The sequence below is a fragment of the Pogoniulus pusillus genome, chromosome 29 (assembly GCF_015220805.1).
Source record: "Pogoniulus pusillus isolate bPogPus1 chromosome 29, bPogPus1.pri, whole genome shotgun sequence".
Taxonomy (NCBI): domain Eukaryota; kingdom Metazoa; phylum Chordata; class Aves; order Piciformes; family Lybiidae; genus Pogoniulus; species Pogoniulus pusillus.
This window is the reverse complement of record NC_087292.1, coordinates 11,758,993-11,773,954: the sequence shown is the minus strand read 5'-3', so window position 1 is coordinate 11,773,954 and position 14,962 is coordinate 11,758,993. Positions and strand designations below refer to the sequence as shown.

At 41.0% G+C, this 14,962-nt stretch overlaps 1 protein-coding gene across 1 annotated transcript; it reads right to left on the bottom strand.

Annotated features, from left to right (window-relative positions):
• Positions 1 to 8,179: 8,179 nt before the first annotated feature.
• Positions 8,180 to 13,740, bottom strand: CIMIP1 (ciliary microtubule inner protein 1). Its single transcript, XM_064167586.1, has 4 exons — positions 13,639 to 13,740; positions 11,868 to 11,949; positions 10,777 to 10,875; positions 8,180 to 8,432 (listed from the first exon to the last, which is right to left on the bottom strand). The coding sequence occupies exons 1-4, from the start codon at positions 13,698 to 13,700 to the stop codon at positions 8,277 to 8,279; spliced, it is 399 nt and encodes a 132-aa protein (XP_064023656.1). The 5' UTR covers positions 13,701 to 13,740; the 3' UTR covers positions 8,180 to 8,276.
• Between the last annotated feature and the right edge of the window lie 1,222 nt (positions 13,741 to 14,962).

Below are 14,962 nucleotides of genomic sequence, written 5' to 3'. Positions count from 1 at the left end.
AACAAATAGGACAAGTCTGTTTCAGTCAGAACTATGGTGAGAGCTCAGATTAAGGATACAGCCTGCAGGAGAACAAAGCCCTTAGCAGTGCTCTTTGTGTTATTGTCTGGTTTGCTCTGTACTGTTCTCCCTCTACCCTGGCATTATACCCTGCTTGGAGCTGGCTCAAGATCCCCCAGGAGTATAGGCTAAAGTGAACTTCTCTGCCCTAAATGCCCAGACCCCATTTGCTGGTGCTCTGTGCTGCAGGGAAAGAGCAAGGGATGTCAGTTCTTCCTCTGTACAGTCTCTGATCTGGCAGCAGCACTGCTTATACATGTTCATTTTTCCTGTGATAGAGGCTACACCGAAAGCCTGACTGCCAGGACTTGTGCTTAAGCAAGAGCTATTTTGTGGCTCTGAAGGATGGGTTGCCACAGAGAACTCTGAACTTTGCTGTGGCTACAGCCAGGAAGGAAATGAGGTAGGGGTAAACATGTCTCTGCCCAAGTGAACCAATAAACAGAGTCCCTCCATACTTTGTCTCCAGCCTGTCAGCTGTATATTGTCTTCTACTGAAAGACTCCAAATATGTGGGTTTTATTCATTAAGCAAGTATAATGCTATGATGGAAGCTGTACTGCACATGATGGGGGAGAGCACAAGAAACAACTACAGCTTTCATTTAAACAAAGGACATGGCTGTGCTCTAGCAATAAGAGTATTATGGCTGCTTAATTTTTTCCAGACAGGGACTGTAGCACACTGGGGTTTTTGGGCTCTTGCTTTGTTTTTCCTCCAGCTTTTAAGGATGAGAATGTTGTGTCTGACGCATGTCAGCAAGCAAAGGAGATTCACTAGCCTAGCCGGGTTTATCTTGCTCCCCGGTGAGGAATAAAAGCATTAACCGTCTCTCACTTCAGGAGGAGAAGGGGGGGGCTGTTTTCAGCCTAGAAGTGAGAAGGCATTGTCAGGTTCAGGTCAGGTTGGAGCAGGGGGCCGTGTGGCACTCTCAGTAGGACAGATTAGCTGGGTGTCACACGGCAGCCTGGAGGCATCATTTGGAAGAAGCAAGAGACAGAAGTGTGTGTGTGCGGGGTGTATGGGGGTGAAGGCTGCCATGTCTTGTTTTGGCACAAGGCTGTTCACTACAACAATAATCTTTCTGGAAAGCAGACTCAGAAAAATAGATCATATAAAGAGCCTTTATCAAGGAAACATAGGAAGAAAATGGCCACTTCTATGCTGCCTATGTTAGAAGTCTAAACAAGCCTCTTGTTGAGGCTATTATGAGCATCACTGAACAGGAGTCCTGCCCAGCCACACTTACCCAACTCTGGTACCTGCAAAGTCTGATCCTGCAGTCAGCTGTGTGCAGTGAAGCTGGTGTCAGTAGAGCCACCCAACTGAGAAAGAATGGGGTGGGGAAATGAAGATTCCTTTCTGTTTATTTCTTCATGGTTGCATCTGTTTTTGTGTTTTGAAGTTCTCGGGTTTATTTCAAACTTGAGTGAGTATTTTATTTCACTTCTTTAGTAAAGCAAATAAAGCAGGTAAGGGGAAAATACAAGAGAAAGGGTCAGATTCAAAGTTGAGTCAAGCTTGGGCAACACAGGCAACCTTGTGACCACCAGGTGCAACTTCACAGAATTACAGAAATGTTTTGGTTGGAAGAGACCTCAGATATCATGTCATCCAACCTCCCTGCCCTGGGCAGGGACTCCTCTCAACTCATCTGCTCAAGGCCTCATTCAACCTGGCCTTGACCACCTCCAGGGAGAAGCCATCAACAGCCTCCCTGGGCAACCTATTCCAGAGTCTCACCACCCTTGTACTGAAAAATTCTTCCTAAGATCCAGTCTAAACCTACTCTCCCTCAGCTTAAAACCATTCCCCCCTTGTCCCATTCCTCGGCAATCTTATGAAAAGTCCCTCTGCAACCTTCTTGTAGGATCCCCTCAGATATTGGAAGGTGACTTCCGTAGTCTTCTCTAGGCTGAATAACCCCAGCTCCCTCAGCCCATCCTTATAACGGAGGTGTCCCAGCCCTTGGATCATCTCTGTACTGACTAACCACTTCAAACCTTCAGCCAGATTTCAACCCAGCTATGTAACTGCAGTGCACACCTCACCTAAAACAGGGTGAAGGTGGTTGTCACATGGCAAATAAACAACAGAGTTTGGAACAGAGACCTAATGAGCTGTTTCTGTTCTTATCACTCAGTCCCTGGACACCAGGTTTACGGATGTGATCACTTTGCTCCAAAACAATTCAGTGAGTAAACACAGACTTGTAAATCCCCAAGCCAGCAGCTTTCCTCATTGCAGTAGGTGTGCAATAGGCATTGAGCAGACGTAGATCTAAGGTCCTTTGACTTGGGGTGAATTCAGAGCAAGCCTTAGAAGCTTTGGCTGGGTACACTTGGCTTTTGCTTGTGTCTGATCTAAGGTTTGGCAAGGTACCCAAGTGTCTGGGTGCCATATGGTTAGTAGTGCAACACTGAAAATGCCTGAGGAATATGTAAGGAACGCTGGGCTGCTGCTGTCTTCTGGGTCTTAGAGACATAGAAGGGTAGGATGGGAAGGAATTTTGAACACACTTCCATCTGTGGCAGCATCAGCTTACACCTGCACCACATAATATCTTCATGTTTGTTATTTTAAAAAGGAAACCTCATGTTTGAAATTTATTTATTACAGTGCATTTTAAATTGTGGAGAGATTAAACAAAAATTAGGTCAGAATTTTCATAGTTCGATAGGAGGAAATTAACAACTTGCTATTTACTGAAATAAACACCCTGCTCTCACATGAAACATGATTGGTCTTTTTCTTAGCTGTCATTAAAATCCTGAGCTTTTTGTTACTGACAGAAGTCAAGAGCAATAAACTTAAATGATCTAAAAGATCTGACAGGTAATTATCCTCAGAGATACTCTCTAAAAAAGATGCTTTAATGTATTGTACTATAATGCACCTAAGCACATCTCCTCCATAAAATGTTAACCTCTATTATGCATTTCCAAAGAGTTGTAAGTGTATTTATTCTGAGCTCTGATTTTTCATGTGCTCTTGTCTCTTGGAAAATAAAAAGCACCAAGAAACAACCAGCCTTTGATCTGTATTTTCCTGGTCTGTTAAACACATAGTGAATTTTTGGTGCTTTTAGAAGGTTTGCTAAGGCTGTGTAGCATTACTTCAGAGATCAATGTATTAATTTAAGAATAACAAAAGGCTGGAAAAATCTTACCCTGGGGATCTGATATAGTGATATTCTGAAGAATGTGTTGCCTTGTGTCCTGCTAGAACTTTGCATGTTATAGTCAATACAGCTGCATTTGCTTAAATGGGAGTTAATTAACCTGCTGTGTTTACTTTTGTACTTACAGGATGGTCTGACCCCATCTCGTTCTCTTCTCTGAGTATCTGGTGAACTGCCTCCCTAAATGCTGAGGCTCTGTCTCTAAGTTATGGCACTGCACAGCAGTAGTCTGAAGCCATGGCACTTCGTGGCTGGTACAGAGGAAAATCATGGAATTGTAGAATGGTAGGAATTGGAAAGGACCAACCCAAAGCCAAAGCAGGCTTCAGAACACTCTTCATGAACACAACCTCCAGTTTCTCCCTAAGTCTTGTGCCAGCTGTTTGTGGGCTTACCACTATCCTGGAATGGTTTGGGACATGTCAGAGCCTGTAAAATCCAGCGCTCAGACTGCTAAGTGTGTGTTACTTCAAAGGTGGCAACACTGTCTGCACTGAGATGAAAAGATGCCCTGAGGTAGTCTTCAGGCTGTATCAGAGAACTTCCAGTTGCAAACTCCCATAGAAATAAATGCCCCAGAGAAGCATAAAGGAAAGAGCATTCATGCATCTATCTGAACTGTTCTCCATGTAAGGCAGCAAATCTTGAGCTGGATGTGAGCAGCCTGAAACTCTAAGGTTAAAATTATCTATAATTCACTTGACACAAAATAATAACCCTTGCTGGTGTTTTGTTTCACTGGTGCAGCATGAATCAGACCTGTGGTGTTTCTGCAATGTTTCTGGGTTTTATTTGAATTTGCCTGAATTCTGCAGGTCTTTTCTGCGTATGATGGAGTAGACTGAAGGGGTAATATTCTGTACACTGGCAAAATGATTAGTTTCACAGCACAAGGGTATCACTTTCCAGTACAATTGGATTTATGACATGATGGTCCTATGAAATGGTTTGACATACTTTCAACTAGTTAGAAAACAACTTGATAGGATGTGAAAACCACAGGAGTCAGGAAGAAGGTAATAGCTTGTGAGTGGGCCTTATCTGTCTTGCTTCACTGACACTTATGGTTTCAAGGGGAACTAAATACAACACAAGCAAGAAGTGACCTGAGTTGGGTTTCACATGGGAGTAGAGGTTTCTGCTCTGTTGCCAATGACTATGTTTGACTACTGCTTGTCACTTTGGTACTTTGTAGAATGTGAAAGAAACCACAGAGGATCCTTCACTTAAGGGGGAAATGATGTGTGAATGGGGAGCCTCGGGTCTCTGGAAAGAAGAATAAAATATATCTCTGCTGGTTTTTAAGGCAAATAATCTCAGAACTGAAGTTACTTCTGGCTGACAGAGTAGCTAACAGCAGAACTGGTGACAGTAATTTCTGCAGAAACTTAGGCCTGCAGTGGGTTGGTCCCAGCATGTAAATTTGTAGAGATGTCTCATGCAGAGTAGTGATAACATTTATTCTCTAAGCAGACACCTTCTGCAGTAGCTACACCAATTGGCTGTGCAGATGCAGGGCTGCTTTTCATTTTGCTTCTTGAGAGTGTACAGCAACATTCATGTGGTCACTGCAACTGCACTAGTGCTACCTACTCAGAATCACCACTTCACTATCATCTAATCAAAAATCTTTATGTGCAAAACATATTTTAGATAAATAATCTTTTAATGCTGCACTCCCAAAAAAAAATCTTATATTAATTAAATTATAAATAGCAAGTGCCAGTTCTATGCCAATTCTAACAGCACAGAAAAGAACACATTGTGAAGGAAAACACACCAGGTTTTTGTCACCCAATTTTGTTGTTTATAAAGCAAGTGCTTGTGAGAATGACAATTCTGATTTCATAGTTCTTAAACTTAAATACAGCTGTCATCTAAGCCTCTACTATTATTTCATCACACCCCCACAGTGGCAGAAGATGTATGGCTGACCTATTTTCATGTCTTGCCATGGTGACTGTGTCAAATACAGTAACATCTTTGCATATGCAATTCTGAAAGAATCATCCATAGTTCCTTTTTAAAATGAGCCTTTTAAAGGAACCAAAGAACAGCTTATCTGGAAACAACAGCCAGAGGGGAAGATGGCTTCAGTTTGCTGAGAAAGTCTGGTCTGCTAAAGTGGAAGTGATACATGTACCAGCTTGCCAATTTGAGCCTTAGACCACCAAAAGCTTTATGGAAGACTACACCAAATGAAATCTAGGTTGAAGAATAGAAGACATCTAAATACCCTTGCCTTTTGGTTTTGGTTAAAAGCAAACTGCATAACACTTTAAATATGCTTAGGAACATCCCATTCTGCTATGACTGGCATGCAAGCAGAGGTCTAAGATTTTATATAGAATTAAATTTGTCTTTAATTTTGTAGCATTTTAGAAGCAATTTAATTCTGTATTGAAGCATTTCCCCAGTGTCTACATTGAGTTTACTAACACTGTCCTGACCTTGGAAATAGTGTGATATTTCACAGTGTGCAGTGACATTTATGTGCCCAACTTGGCTCCAATAAATAGGTTAATTTCTGCAAATTAAATGCCAGGCCTGAAACATTAAAAGACAATTTAATATTTCTGTATCAGCCTTTTAGATTCGCAATTGGGGCAGGTGAGTGTAGCAGTCTTTTGTCAGATGCAAATCCACAACCTCTACACAATATTTTCAGGTAGAAAGGGTCAAACTCAAAGTTTTATGAAGAGAAATAGATAGGTTTATAGTTTCTGAAGTTCTCAAACACTAAAACCCCGAATACATGGATCAATTAACAACTGACAGATTTATACTAGAGGAATGAGTTCCAGTTTTACATAGTACTTACACACCCCAAAACTGGCTACAGTGAAAAAAGAGTTTCCTGAAGTAAAGGTACCTTAAACCTTAAACGACTGAAATAATAACCCCCCCTTACTGTTAGTGCAGAGTTAAGATCCAGGCATGGGGAATAAGATTCAGTAATGTTCAGCAGTAGATGCTGGACAAATAATTTAGTCTGGTTTTCAGAATCAAACTATGACTCATAGGGAGTTATAATTTACTTTATGCAAATATCTACTGCACATTAGGTGCCAGCTTTGGGTCTGTAATATAACATTTATTTTAAAATTAGTCTTGAAGCTCCTCTTGCATTTGGTCTGAAATTAAAGTAATTTTGTCACTACTAAATTACATTTTAATCTTTACTATACCTCTTCCTATAAATCAAACAGGAATAAGAGAGTCTATACATGGACTTAAAATAAACTGAAGAATTGTATGATTAAAATAGAGATACCACTGTAGCAATGATAAAGCACACTGATTAAAAATGTAGTTCTTAACAGTTATCTTGCTTGTTCACTTGTTACAGCTAATAGCTAAACTGCAATTTAGCTTAAATTTCCAGAGTCTGATTCTAAGTTATTCTGTTTCTTAAGCAATGTGTCTGCAGTTATTTCTATGTATTCTCACTCTTGGGTAATATTTCCAAAGGATATGAGTCACTTCTCCATTATTTGTAAAGAATATGGAAAGAAGTAAAATATTATTTTGTTGGCATTTGGAACTGGAGGTAAAAAAAAAAAAAAGGTGGGATGTTGACCATTGTGAGTCATTGCTTGGGAAGAAAGAAAGAAGGAAAGAACAAACACTTGCTGCTGACCTACTGCTATGAAAGCCAAGAACTTCATGCTGACTCAAGAAGTTGATTGTCTCAGAACAGGGGATCTTGCAGCAGGATTAAAGAGGAAACTCTTCCTCTTTAAGGAGTTATAAGAAGCTGCTTCTGTTGATTTCTTGGGGGCTGATATTTGTTTAAACAATCTTCTAGTCTTCTAGTTTAAAGATGACAGCAAACTAGAGCTACATACTGCAGACAGTTGCCACAAGTAAATGAGTCTCCTCCTGAGATTCTAAAATTCCTGTTAGGTGTTCAGGTCAGTAATTGAGTGTTAAACTGCACTATATAGCACTGAGGTAGCCACACCAGTAACTCCCAGTTCAATCCCCTGCTGTTTCTGAGACTTTCACTGGTCCTGGTCGGTGTAGATATTGGTATAATAAAACCTGAAGCAATATAAACATATCTGCATTCTCATCAACTACTTGAAAAAAAAACTGGTTTGATATCAAAAATGACTTTTGAAAGTGGCTTTGTGCCCCAGCAGCACTGGGAGCTGCTTACTTATGTGTGAAACTACCCAAACTACCTGCAAAGTGCACACAAGACAAAAATTAATGTACTTAATAATTATGCCTCAACCATACTTCTTATGTACCTGGGTTTGGGGTTTTGTTTATGCTGAAGTGGACACACTATGATGAAGCCTAATAATTACTTTGCTCTGCAGGTGTTTTCTGTTTGGTTTTGTGGTTTATTTTTTAATGAGGAAAGCTTCTTTCCAAATGTAAAGATTCAGTTCCATGGCAGCTTGAGCCAATTTAATTGATGTCTGCTAGTATTCTCTGCCTTTTCTCACTCTCTTTCTGTACAAGAGATGCTTTTGTGCTAGCACAGGCACTTGAGCAACTCAGTAGTGGGCCAGTTCAGAGTGCTGATGGAAAACTCATTCTAAACACAGATTCCAATACTGGTAAGTGATGAATTGGGAATGAGCAGTGGGGTGCTATTGTCAGGAACGTGGCAGTCTGTATTTATGTCTGAAAAAGCTGCTGTGAAACTGAGTTTGAATGGAGGCTTTCATGGGGAAATGATTATAAAAATGTGCTCTGTCATTACAAAATATGTTTTATAAAGACTTTAAAGAAGTATTTAAAAATCATAGTCTTAGTAATGCTGGTAAAAGTAGTACCTGCTCTCTGATTTTTATGTGAGATTATTCAGTGTTACTTCTAAGTAAACTTGAAGCAGTGTTAACAGCTTGGATGCTGTAGATTTAAAAAAATCAGTAACGTGAAAATGTTTAAGCTTTACCAAAATGATTGTAGATGTTACATAAATGTTTTTTAAAGCATAAATGTTTAATAGTCCAACAGTCTGCTACAGAATGTTAACTTAGTGATGTGAATGGATCTCTGTACTTGTTACTTCTTACTGTCAGTCAGAGGGCTCAGATGGCCACTTCAGATCCTTAGAAAAGGCACCTTTGCAGCTCTGGATTTGAAATCCACGTTCAAGTTCCAACCCTGGAACAGCTGATCTCCAGCCAATAAACCCTTGGGTAGTCTTAGGTACTGGAGGAGATGGAAACACCTAAAGTAGAAGTAACATGCAGAATTCAATGATTAAAAGGTTTTTGATTGTATTTCTGTCATGTAAGATCCTTTTTGTGCTGTATTGTGAATGGAAATGAGAACTTTAAAAAAAATAGAAAATAGTGGGTTTAAATGCAATATGCTGAATTAATATCCTGAACACAGACTGACATTAGTGGAAGGAAGTAAGAACTTCAGTAGATACCCCAGTTGCACACAAGTTTGATTTATAATGCAGGCTAGACAGTTTAAAAAGTCATTAGAATTATTTAGGTCTCAATCTGTAGGAAAGCACAGGGAAAGAGAAGCAGCCAAATTCCAATGAAGTAACTAACTTTCCTCTACCACCCTTCTAAAAAAACACACAAATGGAAGCCTTTTAGTGTCTACATTGGTATGTATAACAGGAAATAAAAAAGCAAAGTTACTAGTTAGCTGTGTGTTTTGCTCTATACCTTTCTGAGGGCTTTACATTAGGAGAATTTTTTCTTCATCTTTAGTTTTTTTCCTTATTAAGTAGCAATAATAATCCTTAAAACTAGTTAACTGCTCTGAACAGGAGAAATCCAATTTTATACTTGCTGTAATGTATTTGGTAGCAATGCAGATACAGGATAATAATTTTGTGGCCAAATGCTACAGATACTATTGACTGAGTTGACTTTTGAATAGAGAACTACTTACTAGTTCCACCTTCTTTCTAATTTAAAAGATGGGTAAGCATCAAGTTAATCTGCAGCTAATCTAGCCAAAAAGGAAATAAAACAAAAGCCAACAGTCTCTGTTCACTGACTCCTGTGCTTACTTTGGCTGAATCATCTCAGTTGGGCACGTTATATCATTTTAGCATCTGGGGACTTAGTAGAGAAATACACAGCAAGAGAACAATGTTTCAGTTCTTTTGCCAGAGTTGCTTCACTTTATTCTTTTGCCAAGATTAGAAAATGTTTATCATATTTAGGTGGAGCAGTTCCTCTGAAAAGATAATTTTATGGCCAAAAGTGCCACCCACTGAGCAGGATAATGAAAGAATCATGTCCCACTTACAAAGAGGTTATGAAGAAGCAATTGTTAATCTAACCTAGAGAGAAGAACAGATGATGACTGTTATATGAACATAAATGTGCAAGAAGATACATAGCTCTGAATAAGGACTTAAGAAACTTCACTCTAAATATATGAAGGGTGACCTAAGTCACATCTAAACCTTATCTCTCTTAGCAAATAAAGATTCTGAAGTGAAATTGAAACTGTGATCCCTGTTTCAGTATGCAGCAGGCTATGCAAACTGCTTTAGCAGCAGATAACTGCCCGATTTGTTAACACACATACAGACTAGCCGTGCTGAAGCAGAGGTGAACTCGACCAAAATTGGAGGCTTGAGACAAAACAGAAGAACAGGGAGACCTAATGGCAGAAACACTGCCATTTAATTTCTCTGCTACAGTCTGCACTAGCTCTTAATTTTTGTTTCAATTTAATCTCAGTAAAAGCTTTTACTACTTCCTCCCTTCATCTCCCCACCCTTAGAATCCTTTGAAAGAAAGCTTAGTTCAGCAAGTAAGAATTTCCAATCTCTTTTGTTTCCTTAATCTTCTCTAAGTGGACTAAGCTTCCTTTCTTCCTTTTTGTTGGCATATTCTATTTTGCTTTTTATACATATGTTCCTCTCCCATTGTCACTGATCTAGCCGCCTGTATCCTGTTCACTGGTGATTCTGAGACTGTATATTTATAAATCAAGCCACCATTCACATTCCACTCTCATTTCCAGCTGTTTGATGACTTTTAGACTCTGCATATACGAGTATAAATCATATAATATAAAATCAAATGTTATGAATTGGCTCCTAAGAACTGTTAATAATTTGTGCTGCTGAAGAGGACAGTGACATTGTTTCTGCCAAAAAGATGAGTGAAATACAGCTTAAAAAATTACTGTATCTTAACTGGAAGTTAAGATTGTGATAAACCTTGAAGTAAGACAGGTATACGTACATCTGAGCAATGAATGGTCAGTAGTCAATAATGGCTTTGTGAGCACTGCTGTACCAAGCTGCACAGCTGACTCTTCTGTTGCTAGATGTCACAGAGGAGTGCATGGGCGAGGTGTTTTACAGAAAGATGATTATGCACAGTGAAAGCTCTGTGAACTAACAACCATACCCAAAGGGCAATTCCTTGTCTTGAATCCATTTAAAGCATTGCTCGGGTTGCAAACACAATTTACTTTGACCTTTAGTTAAAGGCCCACCTCTACTAGACAACTGATTTTTAGGGCTTGTGTGTGGTTCCTTAAGACAGATATTGCTGCATTGCAACTTCAGAATCTAATTTTCTAACCTTAATGTATTTTTCCACAGGTGTCACAGGTCGAACCTGCAGATGTTCTGGAAGCTGTATCTTGGGCTTTGTATTTTCCTTCTTTTCATCTCCAATCAACTAAAAGCAAAACATCAATATTTAAAAAAATGACTCTATCTTTTGGAATATTCTGTAATATCTGATATCTCCACCGTTCTCCTCATTATATCTTGATTCCTATTCTTTCCCTCTAAAACAGGACTACTTATCATAGTGGTTTGGAAATTACTGTAATGATTTGTTTCAGAAAGCGATGTATTTGTAAGTTACAGATGTAAGGCTAAATATTGCTCAGTGATTCCAACACTTAATTACATCACTGATCCAAAAAGGGCTAGAAATCCATATAAATGCTAAATACTTATGTTCACCAACAATAGCAATGTTTGTCAACTTCTCAGCTGTAGATGCTTTAGTACTGTGCGGAGGTGGTATGCATAACAGACCATACTCATCAAAAATGGATGCTGAAGCCTAGAGGACCAGAATTTTAAAGGTGGTAACTTGGATGTCTACAGGAATTTTCAAAACACCCTAGAAGAGATTAAGTACTTCTATAGAACCACAGGAAATGCATTTGTAAACTACTCAGGGGCTGCACCAGTCTGATTCTTTAGCAACAAAACATTGAGATTCCAAATGTAACATTATGTGCTACAGCATTTCAATATCTAAACATCACTGAGAGTAGACATCACTGCAAGTATTTTCATTTGTTGTAAATCCCCCCACTGGAAGTTTAATTAGCTAGAACCTTTTCCCCAAGATTTTTAAACTACCATATGGATAGATAAAGGGGAAATATTTTCCTATCAGTGTGCATCCGGGAGTCATATTTCTCAAGAGAAATATATCAGGATATGGATAGCATATGAATGATCACTTGCTGGATTTTATTTAGGGGAAAACTGAAACTTTAAATCCAACTTAAAAGCAGTGCACTTGTTATGCCAGAACCTAGCTTAGTAAAGTATACTCGGTACTTTTCTCATCTTCTGTACACTCACAATTTTGTGTCCAGATAAATTAGTGCACATTTCATGTGTGGTTTATATACCATTCAATTTTACCTCCTCAGGATGTCTTAACAGGAATGCCCATTTTTGAGACCATCTTTTTGCAGCTTCTAGTTCACTTTCAACATATCTTTTCCTGAAATAAACAGAGGAATATTTAAGATTAAAGCTTTCATTTAAAAGACTCCAAACAACACAAACCCAACTACTAACATCACAAAGCACAAAACTTTAGCATGACTCTTTAGACCTTTACCTCAAAGTAGCCAGTTTACAAATGAGTTAACAATTCTCTGACTAGGAGGTAATGGGAAAATATTTTCATAGGTTGGAAATTGGAACAGTAAGTGTGAGTGCACTTCCTTGCAAATTATGTCTCTGTTAGGAATTGCAGGATGTCAAATTTGCTGACACATTTTTTATAAGCTTGCAAAGTAAGATCCAATGTCCTTTCACGTGTATGTTCATGGAATCATAGAATGGTTTGGGTTCAAAAGGACCTTTCAAGGTCATCTAGTTCAACCCCACTGCAGTGAGCAAGGACACCTGCAACTACAGTACGTTGCTCAGAGTCCCAAACAATAAATTTTGTGACTCTTTTATTTGACTATTGACTGAAGAAATAGCCTTTTGTCCCCCTGCTCTGTCCCAGTTCTACTCCCCTGTAGGAAGACAAAGGGAAATGCTAGTGCAGATGGGCAGCACTGGCTGCTTTGGGCTTGATAATCACTGTTTAGCTTCCTGAGGCTACTAAAAACCTCAGGCTCTCTGCAGATGGCAGCTTCTGAATGAGCACATGTGTTTGCAACGACAAGTGAAGCAAATGTCAAGGATATGAGCAGTAGGACTGAGTTCACCTGCAGCAAGTTTGCAGATGACAAGCTGTGGGGGCTGGTTGACATGCTGGAGGCAAGGGACACAATCCAGAGGGATCTGAACAGGTTTAAGAGCCTGTTCAACAAGGCCAAGTGTAACATGCTACAACTGGGTTGGGGCAATCTCATGCACAAATATAGGCTGGGTGAGGAGTGGCTTGAGAGCAGTCTTGAGGAAAAGGACTTGGGGTTGTCAGTTGATGAAAAATCACCACGAGCTGGCAATGGGTGCTGGCAGACCAGAAGGCAGCTGTGCCCTGGGGTGTATCAAAAGAAGTGTGACCAACAGGATGGAAGAAATGATTCTGCCCCTTAGCTCTTGTGAGGCCCCATCTGCAGTACTGTGCTCATTTCTGGGGTCCCCAGCGTAAGAGGTCCATGGGGCTGCTGAAGCAGCTCTGGAGAAGGGACCACAAAGATGGTCAGAGGACTGGAGCGCCTCCCCTACAGTACGGTAACAGGCTGAGAGCTGGGCCTGTTCAGCTTTGAGCAGACCTTATGGAGACCTTCCTAAGGGGGTCTTCAAGAAAGCTGTGAAGGGATTTTTTAACAAGGCCTTGTAGTGATGAGAGGGAATGGATTAAGGCTTGAGGAGAGCAGATTTAGACTAGATATTAAGAAGAAATTCTTTACACTGAGGGTGGCAAGGCACTAAACAGGTTGCCAAGGGATGTTGTGAATGCCCCCTCCCTGAAGGTATTCAGTGCCAGGCTGGATAAGGCCTTGCGCAGCCTGGTCCAGTGGAAGGTGTCCCTGCCCATGGCAGATGGGTTGAAACTGGATCACTTTCAAGGTCCCTCCCAACCTAAACCATTCTATGAATCCAGGAACAAACTAGTCAGCATTGCCCACCTGAGAGCGGGTGCTGAGCTGCCAGGGCGGCTGCCTTGGGCGGGACAGAAAAGGTAGCCGGCAGAAAGCAGCAACAGAGGGTGCTGGGGGTTCATTACCAGCAGGCGTCCCGGGCTACGAAGTTACAGGCCTCTGCCAGGTTGGTGCGCGGCTGCGCCATGTCCCGCGGCGGGGCCGGGCCGCGGCGTTGCGGGGCGACGGCAGAGGAGGCGGTTACAAAAAGGCGGGAAGGACGGGCGCGCGCCTCCTCGTCCTGCTGCCCCCCCCCCACGTCCTCAACCTGAGGCGATGGATTCCCTTCGCTTCCTCGTCCTGCTGTCTCTTCCCCCACGTCCTCGACCTGAGGCGATGGATTCCCTTCGCCTCCTCGTCCTGCTGCCTCCCCCCCCACGTCCTCAACCTGAGGCGATGGATTCCCTTCGCCTCCTCGTCCTGCTGCCTCCCCCCCCACGTCCTCAACCTGAGGCGATGGATTCCCTTCGCCTCCTCGTCCTGCTGCCTCCCCCCCACGTCCTCAACCTGAGGCGATGGATTCCCTTCGCTTCCTCGTCCTGCTGTCTCTTCCCCCACGGCCAGTGACCCTGCTGAGGTGACCCCGTAAAGGTATCTCTCAGGTGCGACACTAAAAGAGCCCTATGTGGGAATTGTGCTTGATTTTGCCGTCACTTTTTTGGGCGTGTTTTCGGAGTGTTTGTTTATCAAAACGTTATTCAGTAGGAAAGCATGTTTGGGTTAAGCTGATGAAAAGCTGTTACCTTGCTTGAGGAATTAGTCATATTTCAGAGGAAAAGGTGTTGTCTAGACTAGAACAGACTCCCCTTAGCAGAGAACAAGTAGTTGGAGACCTTTTGGATAATACTGACTTGTTAAAGAGGCTAATTGAAACCTGGACGAGGGAGTTGTTCAGCAGCCAGAAACTTGAAGTGTCTTCCATTGTTTGCAATGGATGTGCAGAATGGTTGAAGGACACTGTTGTGGTTTGTGGGTTGGGTTTTTTCCGTTGGTGGTTTCACGTAGGTTTTGTTTGGTTTTGTGAGGTTTGGTGCTTGTTTTTTGTTTGTTTTGTTTTCAATTCTGGTAAGTATTGGCTTGCTAATGTGTTCAAAGCTCAGCCCCAGCATGCTATGGTGGGTGTTTGCTTCTGTTGCCTAGTGTTATCACCTATCTCCAGTGCCTAGGTCTTCTTGATGTATGCCAAAATTGTGATGGGAAATAACATTGGTTTGTGACATTCAGTGTCTTTCTGGTCTCTTTTTTAACCCTGGTTAAATGTTGCCTGAGAAAGACCTCAACATGCCTTATGGGTTACACAGGAAAACACAAAAAATAATTAAAGCTTGTAAAAAGTTCACTGTGTTCCTATATATTAATATTTTTGGCTCCCCATCAAATCTTTTGGTAACTTCATTTTCTTGCTGTTGC

What these genes read in the sequence shown, in the direction of transcription:
- CIMIP1 (XM_064167586.1), bottom strand. Translation starts at nt 13,700, where the DNA reads ATGGCGCAGCCGCGCACCAACCTGGCAGAGGCCTGTAACTTCGTAGCC. An exon ending in TGTTAAGACATCCTGAGGAG is followed by an intron (nt 10,876 to 11,867) that starts GTAAAATTGAAT and finishes TTTTGCTTTTAG; the next exon opens with TTGATTGGAGATGAAAAGAA. An exon ending in CTGTGGAAAAATACATTAAG is followed by an intron (nt 8,433 to 10,776) that starts GTTAGAAAATTA and finishes CTTCTACTTTAG; the next exon opens with GTGTTTCCATCTCCTCCAGT.